The following is a 23,277-nucleotide window of genomic DNA, read 5'->3' as shown; positions in this document are numbered from 1 at the left end:
CTACTTTGAGTGGATTTGAGCATAAATATCTACAGCTCACGTTCACGTTTGTTATTATTTACCTTGTTTCTGAATTCGGAATGTTGAAATGGTAACATGTAGACGTAATAATAATAATTATTTAAGTAGGCTAATCATTTAAGTATGCGCTCTCCCGTGGTGCGTCTCCTATGAATAATTAGTGTGAAAGGAGAGATGGATCGCACTCTTGAACTTATTCTTTTAGTTACATTTCTTTTCAGTTTTTAGCAGCAGAAGGAGACAAACGTTTCGGATGTTGCCTTCGTCAGTGTCTCTAATAATAATAATAATAAACAATAATAAAAGACAGGCGAGCACGTAATTCCAAGTGGAAATTTGGTATATTTATTGTTCAGCCATACAAAACATTAGGCTAACCCAATTTACATTTGTAAAGCATTTCTAACTAGAATATCCTAGTATGTCAGAACCTTTTGGCACTTATCACAGCAAGCAAAGGGCAGCTGATTTCCCTCCGCGTCGTACACGAGTGAGAACGATTTCCAAATGTCCGATTTCAGGACTCTTGACTTTTTAACGGTAAATGTACCTCTTTTTAAAGCAGCACTTACTTTTGAAGCACTGTGAGCTTCAGTAAAGGAGCTCTGCTCTTCTGCCATGATCGGAGATCTCAAACACGGAAGAGGAAAGGAATCGGAAACGTACGAGAGATATTTATCCTCTCCTGGATCAGAATCAGGAGAGCCTAGCATGCACCGTTTATGCATAAATGAGCTCAGTGTGTTGTTTTTTTTATGCGTTTATGTGGATTAATATTCAAAATAGTGCATTAATATAAACCTCAGATTTGACTTACAGTCAGAAGTCTTTATTAACGATGGTCTGTGACCTCCTACTGGTTTCTATACAGTCTGATTTCATTCCTGTGTGGGTGTGTTTGCTGTCAGATATGCCGTGTTTAACGAGGACGGCTCTCTGGCTGAGCTGAAGGGGTTCGAGGTGAAGAGAAGAGGAGAACTCCAGCTCATTAAGATCTTCCAGTCGTCCGTTTTCGAGGCTTTCCTCAAAGGCACCACTCTGGAGGAAGTCTACGCCTCGGTCGCCAAAGTAGCCGACTACTGGCTGGATGTGCTCTACAGCAAGGTAGCGTGCGATAGGACGGTGCTAGTAGCAGTGTCTGTGCTTCACATCAGCCTGCGTCACACCAACCACCCCGCATGGTTGATTTTTTTTTTTTTTTTTCCTATAACGCACATACACGTTTTCAAACTCGACTGACCCGTGTGTCTCGCTCGCTCTCCAGGCGGCGAACATGCCAGACGCAGAGCTCTTCGAGTTGATTTCTGAAAACCGCTCCATGTCCCGGAAGCTGGAAGACTACGGCGAGCAGAAATCCACGTCCATCAGCACAGCCAAACGTCTGGCGGAGTTTCTCGGAGATCAGATGGTGAAGGACGCAGGTCTGAGCTGTCGCTACGTCATCTCTCGCAAACCCGAGGGCTCTCCCGTTACTGAGAGGTGAGGAAGAACGAGATTGAGATGCTTTCCTGCTGGTCTGAGCTTTCACACGCTTTCAAGTACTTCTCGATTTTTTTGTGCGTGTTAAAAAATTGACATCGACATGCAGGCGGAGGTCATGAAAGCCTTGCCCTTTGGTGCGTTGTGTTCTTTGCCTGAAATGAAAGTTTTCCTTTTCTCTCTAAAGGGCGATTCCTTTGGCCATATTCCAGGCTGAATCCAGTATTAAGAAGCACTTCCTGCGCAAATGGCTGAAGATGCCCAGCCTCCATGACATGGACATCAGATCGGTACGTCTAGATGTGTTCAGCTGGAACACATCGAGTCTCGTTTCCTAGATTTTGCTTCACAAATAAACACTTGAAGTGTGTTGATGTTGTTTGGGTTTCAGATCCTGGACTGGGGTTACTACATTGAGAGATTGGGCAGCGCCATTCAGAAGATCATCACCATTCCGGCAGCACTACAGCAGGTGAAATTTCTACCCGCAGAACTTCATACCATGAGGTTTCACTCGCAATGAGTACAGGGTTCGTATGGTCATGAAAAACCTGGAAAAGTTTTGGAATTTTAAAATTAAATTTCCAGGCCCTGGAAAAGTTATGGAAAAAAGTATTTTGTTCAGAAGTTTTGGAAAAGTCATGGAAATCTATCTAGTGTTTCATCGATTATCTTTATAAAATTCATGTGCCGTAATAAAATGTAAATCGCCACGAGTTGTCTTGGAAATGTTGTTTAGCGCAGTCTGGCTATGCCTGTTGACTGCCACATCCAGTGTTGCCAGATTGGGCGGTTTTCAAATTAGGCAGGTTTTAGTGCCTCCAGGCGGTTTTTGAACATTTTTTGGGCTGGAAATCATCAGTCGCATCTGGCAACCCTGGCCACACCCTCCTCGTAACGTGCGACGTGCTAGTAGTTGTAGCATGCTAGGCGTGGTGCGTCAAGTTTGGGGATGCTGGGACCTCCCCTGCTCGAGCTACGAGCGTCCAAAGTCGGGCTGGAGCCCAGGATAGAAACGAAACCTAAGCGGAGCGCCGCGGCGAATTACGTCCCGAGGTGCGGGGCTAGCACGCCCTGCCCACGCTGGTTCTTTGGGGGGAGGGCAGAGGTCTCTGGCTGCCAAGTGTGGGGCGGCTGGGGCCTCCCCTGCCCGAGCTACGGGCGTCCAAAGTCGGGCTGGTGCCCGGGATAGAAACGAAACCTAAGCGGAGCGCCGCGGCTCGCCTCGGGGCGAATTACGATGCTGGAGCCCTGGAGCTCTCATCTGATGTTTGATTTTTTTTTTTTTTTTGCGTGTACAGATGGTAAATAAGATATTGGATTGGATAATATCCTCAGTTTTATGACTCTTGAGAGTTTTGCGTTTTAAAGGATAAAAAGACTTAATTTGTAATAGGTGAAGCCATAGTATTAGCCTAGCCATTTCTTAATCTTGTGTATTCTCTGAATTTGGATGTCACAATTGATTTTATTTTGCTTAAATTTATAGGAAAGGGATGGAAATAGACATTCCACTTTTTCAGATTTTCACCCTCTATTTTCATTTTTTTATGATGCCATTTAGGCGATGCTTAATATTCAGTGTAGGGCCCTGAGGACCTTGCTGGATTTGGATGTAAATGTTGTTGATTAAACTGATTGAACACAGAAATAAATAGACATTCAATGTTGTCTTCAAATTGTAACTCTTCATTTCCACATTTACGATATCATTTAGGCAATAGTTAAATTACAATATAGGCCTATTGTGAAAGCACCTATAAATTTCAGTAGTCTGCCTGTGTGCATATGTAGGGGGGGTCATAGTGCCAAAGTACCAAAATGCTTGTAATGCACAAATTACAAAGTTATGGGCTTGGGCCTGGGCAGGGGGTGGGTTGCTGAGAGCATGGGCTATGGGTTTGGGACAGATGGACTGGATATTTGGGGAAACATGGACTGTGGGTGTGTACTTGCATATGTGATGTGAAGGGGTATGAGGTACAGTACTGTAGTTGTGTGTGTGTGTGAAGAAAGGGGGCAACAGTGTTGTGAATGGTGACGTGAAATAGGTATGTGTATGATGCGATTGTGCATGAGGGGGGCTGCTATGTAAACTAGTGTTGGGGGCTGTGCTATAAATGCGATGAGCAGTGATGAACCAGCGATGGTCATGGAAATTCAGTAAAAGGTTTTGGAAAAGTCATGGAAAAAAACTGGTGAAAAGGTGTAAGAACCCTGTGAGTACGAGTTGTACTGACGGTATTTATTTATTGTTTCTTTCCTGATTGGAAAGATCTCCACCTCACTGGAGCGAATGCTTCGGTCTCATACAGCCCGAGTCACTTCACGGGAGATGATTTTGAGCCTTCCGGGGGTCAACTGGCACACATTCTTCTAGGCCTTTCCATCAGAATAGATGACTTGCAACGACGTGATCAAAATGTACTACGTCATGAGCGTCCGCCATGACGGTAGATATACGAAGCAACCGCTGAAAGCGTGTCTGTAAACAATGCCGAGTTTTCTCCGTATTACGACGATTTGAACGCTCGAGCGAAGATTTGATCCAAAGAGAAGATAGATACAGTGGGGCAAAAAAGTATTTAGTCAGCCACCAATTGTGCAAGTTCTCCCACTTAAAAAGATGAGAGAGGCCTGTAATTTTCATCATAGGTATACCTCAACTATGAGAGACAGAATGGGGGGAAAGAATCCAGGAAATCACATTGTAGGATTTTTAATGAATTAATTGGTAAATTCCTCAGTAAAATAAGTATTTGGTCACCTACAAACAAGCAAGATTTCTGGCTCTCACAGACCTGTAACTTCTTCTTTAAGAGGCTCCTCTGTCCTCCACTCGTTACCTGTATTAATGGCACCTGTTTGAACTCGTTATCAGTATAAAAGACACCTGTCCACAACCTCAAACAGTCACACTCCAAACTCCACTATGGCCAAGACCAAAGAGCTGTCAAAGGACACCAGAAACAAAATTGTAGACCTGCACCAGGCTGGGAAGACTGAATCTGCAATAGGTAAGCAGCTTGGTGTGAAGAAATCAACTGGGGGAGCAATTATTAGAAAATGGAAGACATACAAGACCACTGATAATCTCCCTCGATCTGGGGCTCCATGCAAGATCTCACCCCGTGGGGTCAAAATGATCACAAGAATGGTGAGCAAAAATCCCAGAACCACACGGGGGGACCTAGTGAATGACCTGCAGAGAGCTGGGACCAAAGTAACAAAGGCTACCATCAGTAACACACTACGCCACCAGGGACTCAAATCCTGCAGTGCCAGACGTGTCCCCGTGCTTAAGCCAGTACATGTCCAGGCCCATCTGAAGTTTGCTCGAGAGCATTTGGATGATCCAGAAGAGGATTGGGAGAATGTCATATGGTCAGATGAAACCAAAATAGAACTTTTTGGTAAAAACTCAATTTGTCGTGTTTGGAGGAGAAAGAATGCTGAGTTGCATCCAAAGAACACCATACCTACTGTGAAGCATGGGGGTGGAAACATCATGCTTTGGGGCTGTTTTTCTACAAAGGGACCAAGACGACTGATCCGTGTAAAGGAAAGAATGAATGGGGCCATGTATCGCGAGATTTTGAGTGAAAACCTCCTTCCATCAGCAAGGGCATTGAAGATGAAACGTGGCTGGGTCTTTCAGCATGACGATGATCCCAAACACACCGCCCGGGCAACGAAGGAGTGGCTTCGTAAGAAGCATTTCAAGGTCCTGGAGTGGTCTAGCCAGTCTCCAGATCTCAACCCCATAGAAAATCTTTGGAGGGAGTTGAAAGTCCGTGTTGCCCAGCGACAGCCCCAAAACATCACTGCTCTAGAGGAGATCTGCATGGAGGAATGGGCCAAAATACCAGCAACAGTGTGTGAAAACCTTGTGAAGACTTACAGAAAACATTTGACCTCTGTCATTGCCAACAAAGGGTATATAACAAAGTATTGAGATGAACTTTTGTTATTGACCAAATACTTTATTTTCCACCATAATTTGCAAATAAATTCTTTAAAAATCAGACAATATGATTTCCTGGATTCTTTCCCCCCATTCTGTCTCTCATAGTTGAAGTGTACCTATGATGAAAATTACAGGCCTCTCTCATCTTTTTAAGTGGGAGAACTTGCACAATTGGTGACTGACTAAATACTTTGTTGCCCCACTGTATGTGTGGTTTTGAGTCATGTTATTCCTAAGATAAGACGCTTCTACCGACCATCGAGTACCCAGATCAGTTTGGAAATCTTAAATTTATGGACGCTTCAAAATAATATTACTTTGTTTCAGTCAAAATTAGCTGACCTGGTATTAAGTTCTCAGCTTCAACCGTGGTGTCTTGGACCTCCACAGCCGAGTTACTACAGTACATGCAGCTTTTGCAAATTCAGCCGTCTTCCTCCTCCTTTGAGGTGTAGTTCGGCTGCTGAAGACTCAAGTCTGACCTCAGATGAAACATAGCCCATTTTCTGAATGGGTGCCCGGTCTGGATTGTTTCTATCGTATAATTTTGCTGGTGCTCCTAGAAGCGGAACGGTAATACACGTGTTAAAATTATAACAACGACAACACGAAATAAAATTCTTCCCTGATATTATCGAGAAAGCTTTTGAATCTCACCTGCGATAAAACGATCACTGCAAACACGAGCTGTTCCGGTTTTCGCCTCTGTTAGATCAAGTCGAGTTTATTTGTATCGCACTTTTAACAATAAACATTGTCGCAAAGCCGCTTTACAGAATTTGAACGACTTAAAACATGAGCTGATTTTATCCCTAATCTATCCCAATGAGCGCGATGGTGGCAAGGAAAAACTCCCTCAGACGACATGAGGAAGAAACCTCGAGAGGAACCAGACTCAAAAGGGAACCCATCCTCATGGCGCTTCCGCAGGTGACGTCACGAATCTGGCTCCAGACTCCCTTGGGATTTTTCCAGACGTGTTTTTTTTTTTTTTTCTGCTGTAGACAGATGGCCTTGTGCAAAATTACCCTTCTGGGTGAGTGTGTAAAGGGGCATACTTTCATATTTAAAAAAAAAACTAAATTGGTCCAGAATATGCACTTTAAACAATACAGAGTAGCTGCATCTTTTCAGTTCTTTTAAATCAAGGCTGAATACTTTTTCTTCTTTGCCGCTGCCTTTTATTAAATCAAATTTGAGGCTTTTAATTAGATTTCTTTCAGCGCGACAGCAGTGCATGATGGGATATATTGCTTCGGTTAGTGACCATCGGTTGTACACTACTTTTCGTGATGCATTGTGGGATACTTTGAGTGCACTATACTATATAGGGTGTAATAATCCTCACTGAGGTTTCAGACAGCACTACAAAATGGCGTCCTCACTATATAGTGCCCTGTATAGTGAGTAGGGAGCGATTTCGGACACAGGGAAAGTGACCGACATCTGCGAATGTCGTCAAAAGACTCGCGCGCCCTCTTTCAAATGCTGATGTAATCAAGCCGGAAGTTTGTTTGTTTTGATAGCAATCAGGAAAGTTTGAAAAAAGTAGGCAGTAATCATCATTTAAACTCGTTTTTGTGCAATACTTCGTTTAGAAAACAGTTTTCAAAATGGCGGCGCTGACACTTGACGTTTCAAAGTCTCGCACAAGTCTCGTGAAGATCGCGCGGATAAGCGACGCCTGCTGTGGACCAAAAGAACTAAATTCAACACGGCTAAAAAACGAATAGGCCGATAAGTATAATATTTAATTGCAATTAGTTGCCAATACGAGTCACGATATAAGGTTACTCAAACCGAAAACGTAATTGAATAACACGTTAATTAAGAAATAAAGCAAGCATGACTTCAGTTCTCCTTTAAACAAAAATGGATAACAAAATCAAAAAGTTTAAAGACGACTGGATGGAGAAACGTTTCAGTTCAGAACATGTGTCTCATCTGGTCAAAATCTGCTCTGCTGTTCAGAAGCGGTAACGTTGAACGCCACTATGAACCCAAGTAATCTTGTTAATAAGTCATGAACTAATGACTTCGCTCTGTCGTGTTAGCTGCTTATCTGGACTTTTGTAGGTGAGAAATCTAGCAGCATGAGATTGTTCAGGTTTTTATAAATTCCTTTATTATTCAATGCGATATTTGTTTTTACGCAGGTGAAAAACCCAGTGCCGCGAGTGCGTCATCCGGACTGGCTGCATAAGAAGCTTCTGGAAAAGAACGACATCTACAAGCAGAAGAAAATCAGCGAGATGTTCACCAGTGAAGGAAAGAGACAGGTGTGCAGCGTCACACACGTGCACACAGCTAGAGTTCTACTGTCGATATGCATAATCTCTCTCTCTCTCTCGTTCGCTCGCTCGCTCTCTCAGGTGACCAATCAGCTCGAGCCAGGCGAGACGACCGATATGGAGGATTTTGGAGCTCCGCAGCGCCCCCTACAGCCTGCCATCCTCGTTAGTACTAAGAGGAAGCGAGCATCTAAGGCTGACGACAGCCAGACTGAGTCTCAGGAGCTGGAGCTCACACAGTCCTGGAGAGAGATCCTGGGTCCTCCGCCACCTATGGGTACAACACAGGTACTGCACACAGCACAGTACCATAAAATAAAAAGAGCTAAGCACACAGCTGCCATTTAAAAAAAAAAAAACACGCACACATCACCCAGCCAGAAACCTGCGTCATACCGTAAGGTGTCGGAATGAATTACACCAGGGCTTTTCAAAGTGTGGGGCGCGCCTCCCCTAGGGGGCGCCAGAGTTCTTCGGGGGGGGCGCAACGTGAGGAAAAATAAACCAGAATAAGTTACTATCGCGGACATTTAGCGAACTTCAGCTAGCCTTTGCCAGAGACAAAATGGATCAATTTTTAGTACCTAAAGCTACAGTGAGTGAGGAGACAGAGTCTGGGCCAAGCAAAAAAAAAAGGAAGTATGACCACGATTATTTAAAGTTTGGATTTTCATGGACTGGATCTGAAGATGCTCCACTGCCACAGTGTGTTGTCTGCCAAGAGGTGCTAGCTAACGATGCTATGAGATGTTTAAAATGTGTAAAACAAGATGTTTAAAAAAAAAAGCACAGATGTTTAAAATGTGTAAAAAAGATGTTTTAAAAAAGCACAGATGTTTAAAATGTGTAAAAAAAGATGTTTTCAAAAAGCACAGATGTTTAAAATGTGTAAAAAAAAAAGATGTTTTAAAAAAGCACAGATGTTTAAAATGTGTTAAAAAAGATGTTTTAAAAAAGCACAGATGTTTAAAATGTGTAAAAAAGATGTTTTTAAAAAGCACAGATGTTTAAAATGTGTAAAAAAGATGTTTTAAAAAAGCACAGATGTTTAAAATGTGTAAAGATGTTTTAAAAAGCACAGATGTTTAAAATGTGTAAAAAAGATGTTTTAAAAAAGCACAGATGTTTAAAATGTGTTAAAGATGTTTTCAAAAAGCACAGATGTTTAAAATTTGTAAAAAAAGATGTTTTAAAAAGCACAGATGTTTAAAATGTGTAAAAAAGATGTTTTAAAAAAGCACAGATGTTTAAAATGTGTAAAAAAGATGTTTTAAAAAAGCACAGATGTTTAAAGTGTGTAAAAAAGATGTTTTAAAAAAGCACAGATATTTAAAATGTGTAAAAAAGATGTTTTAAAAAGCACAGATGTTTAAAATGTGTAAAAAAAGATGTTTTAAAAAAGCACAGATGTTTAAAATGTGTAAAAAAGATGTTTTAAAAAAGCACAGATGTTTAAAATGTGTAAAGATGTTTTAAAAAGCACAGATGTTTAAAGTGTGTAAAAAAGATGTTTTAAAAAAAGCACAGATATTTAAAATGTGTAAAAAAAGATGTTTTAAAAAGCACAGATGTTTAAAATGTGTAAAAAAGATGTTTTAAAAAGCACAGATGTTTAAAATGTGTAAAAAAGATGTTTTAAAAAAGCACAGATGTTTAAAATGTGTAAAAAAGATGTTTTCAAAAAGCACAGATGTTTAAAATGTGCAAAAGAAAAAAATAAAAATGTGTACAACAACCATTTTTTAAGTACGAATGGAACATTAAGTATAGCAACAACAAAAACTATAAGGGGGGCGCTGTTGTTTATTTGCTCTCTGAGGGGGGGGCTGACTCTCCCACACTTTGAAAACCCCTGATTTAGACAATTTAAGAAACAGCGACATATTTGTAACTCCAGGCTTGTAATGTGTATTTAGGAGGAGAGGCTGGTGTGGCTGCGGTACCATAAGAAGAAGTGGGAGCTGCAGATCCGGCAGAGGAAAGAGCGAAGGAAGAGACGGCGCATGCTCGACGGAGAGGCTCAGCCAACCGGAGGCGGAGTGATCAGGGGCGGACCAAGCACAGGACTTGGGAACTTCCTCCGCAGGACAGCCCGGAGCATTCTGGACATGCCCTGGCAAATCGTACAGGTACGACGGCGTAAACGATCAGGATTAGCAAATACTAGATGTCAAGTCTGAGAATTTTATAGTAATGAAATCCACACAGTGTTTTACTGAGGGCTGCCAGAAACAAGTGTCAGATCACGAAATCCAGGGACACATGTCGGCCCGGGGGCATTTTGAGTTATTGACAGATTCAGAAAGTACAGTTTCTAAGCTTTCCAATGATGCCTTCCATGTGGAGATCTGACAATATTTGAAGAATGTGTGGCCTTTTGAAAGTGTATACCTCTTAAAACAGGAAAGGGAGAAAATCGCCCTCAGAGTTTTCCTTCTCAGTTACTCTGGGTGTAGGGCGGGCACATAATGGTGCTCATTTGCATGACATTAAGGAAAGCCCTACCCCCTACTAGCTAGCACGATGCTACTTTCATGTAAACAAAGATCACCACGTCAATTTTCCTTCCATGCAAAGTATGCCCAACACAATTATGAAGTACAAAAATAAGTCCTAAAGTATACTTTAACGTTTTGTGGTTGAAAAATTACTCACACCGTAAGAAAGAAAGATAGCACGATGATAACAACTAACACAACGCTAGTTTCATGTAACCAAACCACAACACTCTCCGTTACATGCAAAAATAACCACACAACCTTAGATTAATAAACTTACCCCATCAGAAAGAGAAACGTCGCCTTGCGCACATCAATGCCTCCGATGGAATATGTAGTCCTAGAACACTTCCTTTTGGTTGGGGTTTTTTTGCTAGAAATGGTTATCTCCGATGTAACTACCGTGCGTCTGTTTGCTTCGCGGTGTTTCAGCTCCTCTGCGCTCTGTTTAGCTTGCTCATTCCATAGTGAAATTACATGCCTGTATGCAGCTTAAGTAGCCACGAGCTCAGCTCGTATCATACAGCTGATTCGCGAAAAAACCCCACAAAAGACTTAAATCGTCACGTGAATGGCCCATATGGTAATTTACCCACACCCCCCAGCAGGCTACAGTCCTGACAAAAACGAGACAATTTGCAACAAAAAATGTATGCTTTTCCAACAAAACAATCTATTATCTGAAATACTGATTGCATTCTTCAAGATCTCAACTTGCACATTATGGAAAAAAACGAAAATCACAAATTTAAAAAAAAAAAAAGATTATTTTGCGATTTTCTCGGATTCGTTTCGGCCGACGTGTCCCTGGATTCCGTAATGGAGAATTTACACAAGAATGTGTTTTACACACTGAGCTCCTATATAAAATCTGGAGAGCTCATAGGCTCATCGGAGCGAAGCCAGCTGGCCGCCATCTTACCATTCCCATCGCGGTGCGGAACTGTCATTTAGACTACTGGAAGCTACGTAAAATTGGACAAGTTATTTATGTAGTTGGTGAGAAAAATTTAGAAGAAAAATGCCTGCATGTGCAGCAGTGAACTGTACAAATTGTCAGGTCAAAGGTTGTGGACGGACATTTCACCTGTGAGTATTGATTGTGTGTGTGTGTGTGTGTGTGTGTGTGTGTGTGTGTGTGTGTATAAGTATATATACACACGAGGGTAAGTCAAAAAGTTCTAAGACAAACTGAAAAAATCATTTCTGAAAATAACAAAGCTATTTCTCTGCATATCCTCCATTTAAGTCTAAACACTTCTGCAAACGGTGTTTCCAGCCGAGAATTCCTTCTTTGTAGAATTCTGGGCAAGGCCAGATTAACTATATGGGCCTGCGGCACAGTGCCCAGGGGCACTACCCACTCACAGCCAGTGGGGGGGGGCACCACATGACAGAAACTTTAAAAATATTTTTCGTGAATGTTTGTACACTTAAAATGGTTATACACTTCACATTGTTAAATAGTCATATATAATTCATTATGAACCCTAATTTCATAAGAACAACAATAATAATCATAATTCTGAGCAAGAGTGGCCTATGTGACCATTAACCCCCCTTTCCTCAACCTGTCAGTTGAGCCAGTCCACCTACGGTGAAATTTATCAATTTTTTAAAAACGGCGGTAGAAATGAAAAATGGACAGATATCAATTGAGTGGTTGTGCGAAGAGAAAATTTTAAAAAAGAGACTCCAGGCGTGTAGCTGCAATTAAAAATGTTCCAGTGTTAGATCGTTTTTTTATAAAAACATCGACAACTGCTGTCACTACCAGCGCTGAAGCCGAAGCTAGTGAAATCAGCGATGCTAGTGAGGGAGATGGCCCTGCTAGCACTAGCCGGGGAGATGCTACAACCACAGCCAGTGTTAGCCGAGGGGTCGGCGACGACGACGATCCCCTTGAGGAAGATGGGAGCGAGGGAGACCCCGGGGAGGAGGATATGTGCGAAGCCACTTTAAGCCAGGTAGAGATCAGTTCACTTAATAAATAACTTAATAAATTTTCAATGAGGAAGAATGACCTTGTTTATGTGTACTATTGTTTATGTATATGCTACTATTTTTAAAAGCAAAGGGCAAGCTTTGTGAATGTGTGCAGGAGGTTACTGAACGCGTGCGCGCAGGGTGGTGGTGGTGGGGGGGGGGGGGGGGGCACTTGAGGTATAGTGCCCAGGGGCACCGCATTGGCTTAATACGGCACTGATTCTGGGGTATGTCTTTCACACGTTTTGAAATTATGACATCTGTCTTCGAACTTTTTGACTTACCCTCATAGATAAACTAGCAGGTTACCTGGCGTTGCCTGGGTTTTGCAAAATTCTGGGTTGCCCCCAGACTTCCGTGTCAAATTTGGTGAAGATCCGTCGAGAAATAGTGATGTTAACCCAAGACAAACAAAAAATCCAAACGCCCACCACCCTGGGGCCCAAATATGGAATTTCTGAGTTCTGCCAAATTGTGGCTATCTCCTGTACCTACGTGCCAAGTTTAGTGAAGATCTGTCGAGTGTGTGTGTTGATAAATGTAACATGAAAGGTATTGAGGGAGGGGGTGGGTGGATGTTGTGCTCCCCAGGGACCTCCCTGGGGCCCCTACATGAATATTGTTTATATCTGCAAAATTCCGAGTCATCCCCAGACCTACTTGCCAAATTTGGTGAAAATCCATCGAGAAATGACGTTAGCTCAAGACAAACTTTGCTGCTTATTTTAATATTTATATCCGGGTCCGTCTCAGAAACTGGTCTCTCATTTGAGACATTATGGTCAAAAAATACATTTTCTAATTTTACTTTTTTTTTTTTTTTGCATTTACCGAACACTCAATGTTTCTTTTGTCATGTTTAATAAGAATAAAGATAGTATCTTGCTTTATCTGGCCTCCACCGTGGAAAATTTTTTTTATTACAATTCTAATGCTTTTGTAAAATTGATTTCCATATAAAATAACTCCATCATGAAGAATTAAAGCTCCTCCTTCACAGATGAGTGAAAATATTGAATAAATTTCCTCTTTTTGATTGCTTGGGTTTAAAAATGCCAAGTTATGATGACTGAATTGATTTATTCACTTAAATATGAATAATATGATACATTTTGGGTATTTGATACGGCGAAATAGGACACAATGGAAAAATCAAGAACACACCGGAAAGATGAGAATAACGGCGGCGGTAAAAGAACAGCGACTGTACCGGCTGAAGGTCGCGCGGGTCTCTGCTGCGGCGCGCGAGCAACGGGACATCACTACCGCACCGGACGGAGCGCGAGGCGGGGGCGGGGCAAAATGACTGGCCGTAGATTCTATCAAAAGTTCGATCTAAATTGACCATGGTTGCAAAATATTGGCCAAAAATACACAAACACTACGAAATATGAAAGTAAGATGAAAAAGAAACATTCTATTGCCTTATACTGCAAGACTAAAACAAAATAAAACTGTCAAAATTCACCTTTTTAGCGATAACGTCCGAACAGATCACCCGCGTAACAGAAAGACCGCAAATGGAAGCGCGATCAACTTCTAACTGTTGGAGCGGAAAATTCCATTCTACACATGCAAATTGTTAATGTGTGTCCTTCCCCGCACACAAATAACACGCTACGGTAAAAAATAGACCACAACTCATTTTATAGCTCAGAAATTCATACAAGACCAGCTACCATCGTAACATATTCTGTAAGAAACATATTCTATACCTAACTTTCAGCTTTTGTTTTAAAAAACAAAATCGCAGATTTATAACTATTTTATATGGCGTAGTGATTTTAAGTTACTATTTTTGGTGAGGTAGTGACCTCGACCCTAAGACTTTCCGTTTAGATCAAAACACACGATCGTATTGGTTTTGGGTTTGCGGAAAATGGAGTTACGACGGTGATCAAATATTTTGCATGATGTTTTATTACGGTTATGATTATTCTGTGAGCGCACCAATCCTTAGGTGTATAAAGTTACAACTTAAAATACAATTAGTGATAACTGTAGACTTTTCAGTGGACTACAACCTTTTTAAGGGAATGCGATGTAGTCAACCATTTATCATGTCCCAGATCAAGCCGCCAGTTTTCCACAAATTTGCAGAATTTTTGCCAAATTCTGAATAGAGTATTCACATCAAAGATTTAGTTTTATCTGTATTATTTCTTTCATCATTTTATTTCAAATTAAAACCAACATCACCATTCAAAACCGTATAGTTTATTGACTGAGTATATTTAGTGGGGTACCCCCACAGTACCCAGTTTCTGAGACAGACCCATATAAAAGGAAAAAGAAATATATGAAAGAGAAAGGTACACTGTATAAGAGGAAAAACTGAAATAATCTCTGAAATAATTCTAGTAGTAAAATAGCTGTTCAAAAAAAATGATGAGACTGAACTGGAAAAGGGAAAAAAAAACAATAACAGTGAAGGGGAGCGCGATTAGAAGAAGTAATGTAGGTAAAGTTGAGAAAATAAGAGGAGAGGTAATGAAAGGAGGGGGAAAGAAGTCAGGAGATACTTTTCTTGGGACAAATTTAATCGGATACCACGGTTTAACCCACAAGCCAAATACACGCGATGGGAGTGGTAAGATGGCGGCCAGATGGCTTCACTCGTCTCTACAGCGGGGAATAGGCTCTGAGCTGTCCAGATTTTATCTCAAGCTCAGTGGTTTTACAGGAGTTTCGAATATATTCTGAGTATTTGAAATGTATTTAAACGCACCATAGCCAAAAGTATTTGGACACCTCGGTGTCACATCAGTGTCCTTGTTGAACATTACATTCCAGATTAATTCCCTCTTTCTCCATTCTTCCAGGATGGCTTTCCACTAGATTGTTTTTACAACCCCGATTCCAAAAAAGTTGGGACAAAGTACAAATTGTAAATAAAAACGGAATGCAATGATGTGGAAGTTTCAAAATTCCATATTTTATGCAGAATAGAACATAGATGACACATCAAATGTTTAAACTGAGAAAATGTATCATTTAAAGAGAAAAATTAGGTGATTTTAAATTTCATGACAACAACACATCTCAAAGTTGGGACAAGGCCATGTTTACCACTGTGAGACATCCCCTTTTCTCTTTACAACAGTCTGTAAACGTCTGGGGACTGAGGAGACAAGTTGCTCAAGTTTAGGGAGAGGAATGTTAACCCATTCTTGTCTAATGCAGGATTCTAGTTGCTCAACTGTCTTAGGTCTTTTTTGTCGTATCTTCTGTTTTATGATGCGACAAATGTTTTCTATGGGTGAAAGATCTGGACTGCAGGCTGGCCAGTTCAGTACCCGGACCCTTCTTCTACGCAGCCATGATGCTGTAATTGATGCAGTATGTGGTTTGGCATTGTCATGTTGGAAAATGCAAGGTCTTCCCTGAAAGAGACGTCGTCTGGATGGGAGCATATGTTGCTCTAGAACCTGGATATACCTTTCAGCATTGATGGTGTCTTTCCAGATGTGTAAGCTGCCCATGCCACACACACTAATGCGACCCCATACCATCAGAGATGCAGGCTTCTGAACTGAGCGCTGATAACAACTTGGGTCGTCCTTCTCCTCTTTAGTCCGAATGACACGGCGTCCCTGATTTCCGTAAAGAAGTTCAAATTTTGATTCGTCTGACCACAGAACAGTTTTCCACTTTGCCACAGTCCATTTTAAATGAGCCTTGGCCCAGAGAAGACGTCTGCGCTTCTGGATCGTGTTTAGATACGGCTTCTTCTTTGAACTATAGAGTTTTAGCTGGCAACGGCGGATGGCACGGTGAATTGTGTTCACAGATAATGTTCTCTGGAAATATTCCTGAGCCCATTTTGTGATTTCCAATACAGAAGCATGCCTGTATGTGATGCAGTGCCGTCTAAGGGCCCGAAGATCATGGGCACCCAGTATGGTTTTCTGGCCTTGACCCTTACGCACAGAGATTCTTCCAGATTCTCTGAATCTTTTGATGATATTATGCACTGTAGATGATGATATGTTCAAACTCTTTGCAATTTTACACTGTCGAACTCCTTTCTGATATTGCTCCACTATTTGTCGGCGCAGAATTAGGGGGATTGGTGATCCTCTTCCCATCTTTACTTCTGAGAGCCACTGCCACTCCAAGATGCTCTTTTTATACCCAGTCATGTTAATGACCTATTGCCAATTGACCTAATGAGTTGCAATTTGGTCCTCCAGCTGTTCCTTTTTTGTACCTTTAACTTTTCCAGCCTCTTATTGCCCCTGTCCCAACTTTTTTGAGATGCGTTGCTGTCATGAAATTTCAAATGAGCCAATATTTGGCATGAAATTTCAAAATGTCTCACTTTCGACATTTGATATGTTGTCTATGTTCTATTGTGAATACAATATCAGTTTTTGAGATTTGTAAATTATTGCATTCCGTTTTTATTTACAATTTGTACTTTGTCCCAACTTTTTTGGAATCGGGGTTGTACATTCTTTCAGCTCTTCTTTATCCTCATCAAGGTTGCGGTCTATCCCAGGAACGTCCCAGGTATTTTTAACTATTAAACCTCAGACTATAAATGTCTTTTATCCTCTAGATTGCAGAAACCAGTCACCCAGGCCTGTATAAGCTGTGGGCGGTGATCGGTACTGACCTGCACTGCATGAAGCTTAATATCCCACGAGTCTTTTATGTCAATCAAAGAGTGCCCAAGCAGGACGAGGGGGCCACGTATAAAAAGGTCTGTTTATACTGAGATACCACTGGTGTTTATTCAAAAGCTCTATAATAATGTTTGTGACGGTCAATGGTGGTTGAAAAGAAATAGTTTTTAATGAAAGGGATTTTCTTTCTTTCTTTCTTTCTTTCTTTCTTTCTTTAAATATTCAGGTGAACCGGATTTTGCCGCGCTCCAACGTGGTGTATTATCTGTACCAGTACTCTGTGCCTGAGGACATGTATCAGGAACACATCAATGAGATCAATGCAGACCTTTCTGCCCCAGACATAGAGGGCGTGTACGAGACACAGGTAATGGAACAGACAGACGGGTCAGATAACAGCGATAAAAAGCATCACTTTACCTCGAACTGACTGTAAACGGAGCTGAACGTCTCAGGACTGAGCACTGTTCTAAACTAGGGCTGGGCAGTTATTCTGAATTTATTCATGATTACAATTTTTAGCACCCTCAAGTCATTAAACATAACTGCCTTTAATAAAAAAAAAAAGAAACGGTTCAGCGTTAAAAAAAAATTAGGGCTGTCAAAGTTAATGCGTTAACGCGATCTCAATTTATCGCGATTAAAAAAAATAGTGCCGTTAACGCAAATTCTAATTTGGCCCTGCGAGTCACCCGTAGTTCCTGTTGAGGCTTGTTGCGTGCTGCTTCAATAAGAGTAAGTGTGAGTGATGGAGAAAGGCATAGACATATAAACATAGACGCCGCACGTCATCCTCGCCGCCATATTGGATTACCTTTCACAGGTGAGACTGGAAAAATACTTTTCAATACTGTTCCTTCAGTCTTCAGTTTCCCAGCTCATCTCCACCGGGTAGGTGTAGAGTTATAAGCAGTGAGAATTAGATAATACAGTGCCACACTATGATGAACGTTTTTGAACGTATGATGAATGTTTTTAACCTTTCTGAATGTGAAGGAATCAGTGATGTATTTTGTTTTGCTATGACGTTAGAACCTGGCCGAACTCAGTTTGGCGGTCATTCAGCTCACTTTATTCAACGAGAGTAGGCCTGTGTGGTGACTCAATAAATAAAACAGTATATTTTTATTTTCATTCACTATTTCCAGTTTTTCCACTATTTCCATCATTTATCATATTCAGTCTTGTAGGTTGGTTATTGTGGCCTCAGGTTTTGGTAGCTTGCTACGGTATGCTGACTGATTAGCTTACCTCAGCTATCTATCGCGTATCTGTCGCTAGTTTGCAGTGTACAGGGTATTTCGCACACTATTTATAACCATCACATTAAAAGTTACAGTGGTGCTTGAAAGTTTGTGAACCCTTTAGAATTTTCTATATTTCTGCATAAATCCGACCTAAAACATCATCAGATTTTCACACAAGTCCTAAAAGTAGATAAAGAGAACCCAGTTAAACAAATGAGACAAAAATATTATACTTGGTCATTTATTTATTGAGGAAAATGATCCAATATTACATATCTGCGAGTGGCAAAAGTATGTGAACCTCTAGGATTAGCAGTTAATTTGAAGGTGAAATTAGAGTCAGGTGTTTTCAATCAATGGGATGACAATCAGGTGTGAGTGGGCACCCTGTTTTATTTAAAGAACAGGGATCTATCAAAGTCTGATCTTCACAACACATCTTTGTGGAAGTGTATCGTGGCACGAACAAAGGAGATTTCTGAGGACCTCAGAAAAAGCGTTGTTGATGCTCATCAGGCTGGAAAAGGTTACAAAACCATCTCTAAAGAGTTTGGACTCCACCAATCCACAGTCAGACAGATTGTGTATAAATGGAGGAAATTCAAGACCATTGTTACCCTCCCCAGGAGTGGTCGACCAACAAAGATCACTCCAAGAGCAAGGCGTGTAATAGTTGGCGAGGTCACAAAGGACCCCAGGGTAACTTTTAAGCAACTGAAGGCCTCTCTCACATTGGCTAATGTTCATGAGTCCACCATCAGGAGAACACTGAACAACAACGGTGTGCATGGCAGGGTTGCAAGGAGAAAGCCACTGCTCTCCAAAAAGAACATTGCTGCTCATCTGCAGTTTTCTAAAGATCATGTGGACAAGCCAGAAGGCTATTGGAAAAATGTTTTGTGTGCGGATGAGACCAAAGTAGAACTTTGGGCTTAACCCTGAGGGCTTAATTTGAGGGGGAGCAAGCCGGAGCGCGCTCCGGAACCTCGGACGTTGGCTCCGGCAGCTATTTACCTGTACAGGGCTTAATTTGAGGGGGAGCAAACCGGAGCGCACTCCGGAACCTCGGATGTTGGCTCCGGCAGCTATTTACACTGGATCCGGTGTAAATAGCTGCCGGATCATAATTACAGTAAACTAGTAAATCCAGTAAAGGAAAAACTTGAGACTGAAAGGTTTTAACAGTCATCCAAATGACTGAACGTAAACATTGCTACAGTAACATACTAGCTACTGTTGTTGACATTAGCTAGTGCTAACAGCTAGCTGCTAGTGTACTGCTACAACACAGACACCGACCCTAATAATACAGTTCTTGGTCATTGCCTGGTAACAGCAAATTTATAACGGGCCATGCCTCAACAGACTAAGAAGTTATTTCAATGACATTTAATAACATTTTGTTTATCCTGAGGACCGAAAGTAAATAAAAATGGGAACAAACCTTAGCTGTAATCAGATGGCGACCACCGGCTCCAGGGACGACCCGCTGATGTAGGCATGTTACCCAGCCTGACACAAAATATTTGTAGGCATCCAAACTCTTATACGCTTTCAGATCAATACCTGTGTATGGCGATGGGTTTTTAACGGCATAGGTATACAGATCATGTGGGCCGAAGTCAGGTAAAGACGAGGGCTTCGTGTACTTCCGTACGTCAGTGAACAATCCTGGTGGAAACAGGTAAACGTCGTTCTCTAAGCCTGCTAACCTCAATTTTTGCAAATACCTCTCCCTCTGCTCGCCCTGTAAATGCCCTACGTCGCTGGATAGTGAAGGTGTTTTCTGCATCTCGCTCCTTTTTCTTTTGTCGCCTTCCTCGCATTCAAACTGATTCGAGCCGTGACGTCCAAAATGGCAGCATCACATGACTTGGTCACGTGGGTGAAAAACCTCAATAGCCCTGTGGTTTTTCTGTTATCTATACAATATAATGCTAAATGTCAAAAGGGACATAGCATGCTATTTGGGATTCTTTGTTGTTTATAATTCCCAATGTATTTAAGACACAATATGCAAAGGCAGTACATTTATCCCTTATCTTTAAGTTTAAGGTCTGTATAAAGGACATATTTTTCGGGCACAGTTGCCTTGTGCCAAATGTCTTGGTGAAAGCATTGGAAATATACTCATGCCTTTTCATTAAAAGACTTCTTGCTTTCTTCATAGTCTGCTTGTATGTTGAATAACTAGATATGGTGGTGAGTGGGAACTCCGTGCTTAGTAATACATTGTTCACATGCTCCCTCATTACAATCAATACTGATCAGCAAATGTGCCTGACCTCACGCCGTGCTGCGCTGCACCGCCGCGATAAGTTGCTACTCAACATTTTTTTCCAAGGTTGGCAGGTATGTTTCACGATACGGACCTCCCAGCTGGTAAATAACATCTCATCTCATTATCTGTAGCCACTTTATCCTGTTCTACAGGGTCGCAGGCAAGCTGGAGCCTATCCCAGCTGACTACGGGCGAAAGGCGGGGTACACCCTGGACAAGCCGCCAGGTCATCACAGGGCTGACACATAGACACAGACAACCATTCACACTCACATTCACACCTACGGTCAATTTAGAGTCACCAGTTAACCTAACCTGCATGTCTTTGGACTGTGGGGGAAACCGGAGGAAACCCACGCGGACACGGGGAGAACATGCAAACTCCGCACAGAAAGGCCCTCGCCGGCCACGGGGCTCGAACCCGGACCTTCTTGCTGTGAGGCGACAGTGCTAACCACTACATCACCGTGCCGCCCGGTAAATAACATATATATATATATATATATATATTTATTTATTTATTTATTTAATTCTACGGTTGCCAACCTCAAGCAAAACAACACAACAACAAAGTGTTTGTTTGAATACTTTAGTATAATAAATAAACACGAAAAATCAGTGTTAATCAGTTAACAGTGTAACCTCAGTAAAAAGGTTTTTGTTTGTTTGTTTGTTTGTTTGTTTGTTTGTTTGTTTGTTACTCGACCACATAACAGATGCTCATAGTTTTGCGCTGTATTTATATACTGTTGATTATAATTATTGTTTTTTGACGTCGTATGTGGTTATTAGGATAAATTAATTAGATTTATTTTAGATTGTATACAGGTATTTGTTCTTAGAATTTTTTTCAATTATATCCTTATTAGCTGAGTTGTGTGTGTTTGTCTTTGTTTATAGATCGTTTTTATTCCCCGCTGGCCGAAAGGTCCGAAGGGGGATTATGTCATGGCGATTTCCGTCTGTCCGTCCGTCCGTCCCGGGAAGGGTGCTCACCTTCTGAAATCAACTCCTCTCACGATTTTTGAGGAACATCACAAAACTTGGCAGGATTCTTTGTTATATGTCGGTAATACACGTATTGTAATTTCGTTCAATTGGGTCACATTTTACCAGCGTTACAGCCCTTGATTAAACAAAATTATACTTTGACAATTTCATGAAGGTGCGCTCGCCTTCTGACATCAACTCCTCTCACAATTTTTGGATGAATTTCTCGAAGCTTGGTAAAAGGCCTTGTTATATCACACTAATACGCATATTGCGATTTTAATTTCATTTGTGAAATTTTCCCAGAGTTTTGACCCTTGATTAAATAACTTGTACTTTGGCAATTTCATGAGGGTGGACGTTCTTCTGAAATCAACTCCTCTGACAGTTTGTGGAGGAATTTCACCAAACTTGGTAAAAGGCTTTGTTATATGACAGTTATACACATATTGAAATTTCGTTTAATTTGGGCAGATTTTACCAGAGTTATGGCTTTGATTATTAACAAACTTGTACTTTGGCAATTTCATCAAGGTGCGCTTGCTTTCTGAAATCAACTTCCCTCACAATTTTTATTATCCCCCGCTGGCCGAAAGACCCGAAGAGGGATTATGTCGTGACGATGTCTGTCTGTCCGTCCCAGGAAGGGTACTCACCTTCTGAAATCATTCACAATTTCTCGAGGAATTTCACGAAACCTGACAGGATTCTTTGTTATATGTCAGTAATACGCATATTGTAATTTCGTTCAATTCAGTTGCATTTTACCAGAGTTATGGCCGAGTCGCTAGCAGGGGATATTGTGCTCTCGGAGAACTCTTGTTAGCATTAGTAAGAGTCAATTTTTATTTTGGATAATGCTAATAAACCAATTTTAATTTGCGAGAGCAGCGCTGACGCAAATTGTTACTCTCACACAGGATCTATCTACTTTATTATTATTATTCTCCTAATGTTTTTTTAGGATGCTATTTCTCCCTCAGTTTTCAGCCAATCATCAGCAAATTTCACATGAAGAATACCTCTGGGCTGAATTATGTTGCTATGACTTTTGGTGCTGATCTGGATCACCGAACCAGAATGAGCCATGAAAACGGGCTTTTGTCAGTCACTTATAACTGTCAATTTTCATGATTTTTTTTTTCAGTCAAAGTTTTTTTTGTTTGTTTGTTTGTTTTCCTTTTTTTTCATGTCAGCTAGTGCAAATCACTGTGACTTTAGTCACAGTATCTATCTAGTTGTTATTATTATTGTTATTACGTTAAGATTTTGTTTTCTTGATCAAAACAATTCGATTAAATCCATTATCAGTGGCCTCTAATGGAGCAAAATGGCAACGAATTAAAGATTTAATTCGATTTCAAGCTCAGTTTAATTTCTAGCATTTGATGACTCACTATTGTTAATGCAAAAGCAGTTGGAACAAAAATATTAAATAATCGGATCTCAGTGCTCTCTTTTCATTCATGGAGAACATGTAGAGGATTCATGTCTGGTGTTTGGGGTTAAAATATCAAGAAAACCTTCCCTGGTATCACCTTAGCTTCCGGATTTAGATTATCAGTTAAATAATGTCATTTTCTTTTCTTATATTGAGTTTAAAAAAAAAAAAAAAAGGCTGGTCAAATAATATCCTGTAAATTTTTCAGAGGAATCTTCACTCGCTGTTATTTATTTTTAAGTGTGTTTGTGTGTCGGTCCTGCAGGTGCCGCTGTTGTTCCGGGCGCTGGTGCAGCTCGGCTGCGTGTGTATGGTCAATAAGCAGGTGGTGAGGGCGCTGGCTGGCCGGGAGGCCGACACCTTCGAACTGGATCATCTGGAGATGAGGTCACTGGCTCAGTTCAGCTACTTGGAGCCAGGTAACCCTCTGAGCTACCACACAGTGAGA

The 23,277-nt window shown here is 41.2% G+C and overlaps 1 protein-coding gene across 1 annotated transcript in view; it reads left to right on the top strand.

The window, feature by feature from the left end:
* Nucleotides 1–23,277, top strand: part of pole (polymerase (DNA directed), epsilon) — a 155,198-nt gene that overhangs the window by 77,966 nt on the left and 53,955 nt on the right. Inside the window, exons 25-34 of the mRNA XM_060907428.1 lie at nucleotides 930–1,125; nucleotides 1,286–1,500; nucleotides 1,688–1,790; nucleotides 1,892–1,972; nucleotides 7,624–7,746; nucleotides 7,840–8,046; nucleotides 9,675–9,887; nucleotides 16,804–16,947; nucleotides 17,097–17,237; nucleotides 23,095–23,248. Of these exons, the coding sequence (XP_060763411.1) occupies nucleotides 930–1,125; nucleotides 1,286–1,500; nucleotides 1,688–1,790; nucleotides 1,892–1,972; nucleotides 7,624–7,746; nucleotides 7,840–8,046; nucleotides 9,675–9,887; nucleotides 16,804–16,947; nucleotides 17,097–17,237; nucleotides 23,095–23,248 (1,577 nt within the window). The remainder of the gene's footprint in view (nucleotides 1–929; nucleotides 1,126–1,285; nucleotides 1,501–1,687; nucleotides 1,791–1,891; nucleotides 1,973–7,623; nucleotides 7,747–7,839; nucleotides 8,047–9,674; nucleotides 9,888–16,803; nucleotides 16,948–17,096; nucleotides 17,238–23,094; nucleotides 23,249–23,277) is intronic.

This window comes from Neoarius graeffei, chromosome 24, assembly GCF_027579695.1.
Source record: "Neoarius graeffei isolate fNeoGra1 chromosome 24, fNeoGra1.pri, whole genome shotgun sequence".
NCBI lineage: Eukaryota > Metazoa > Chordata > Actinopteri > Siluriformes > Ariidae > Neoarius > Neoarius graeffei.
The sequence above is the reverse complement of the archived record's forward strand: the minus strand, read 5'-3'. Positions and strand labels throughout refer to the sequence as shown.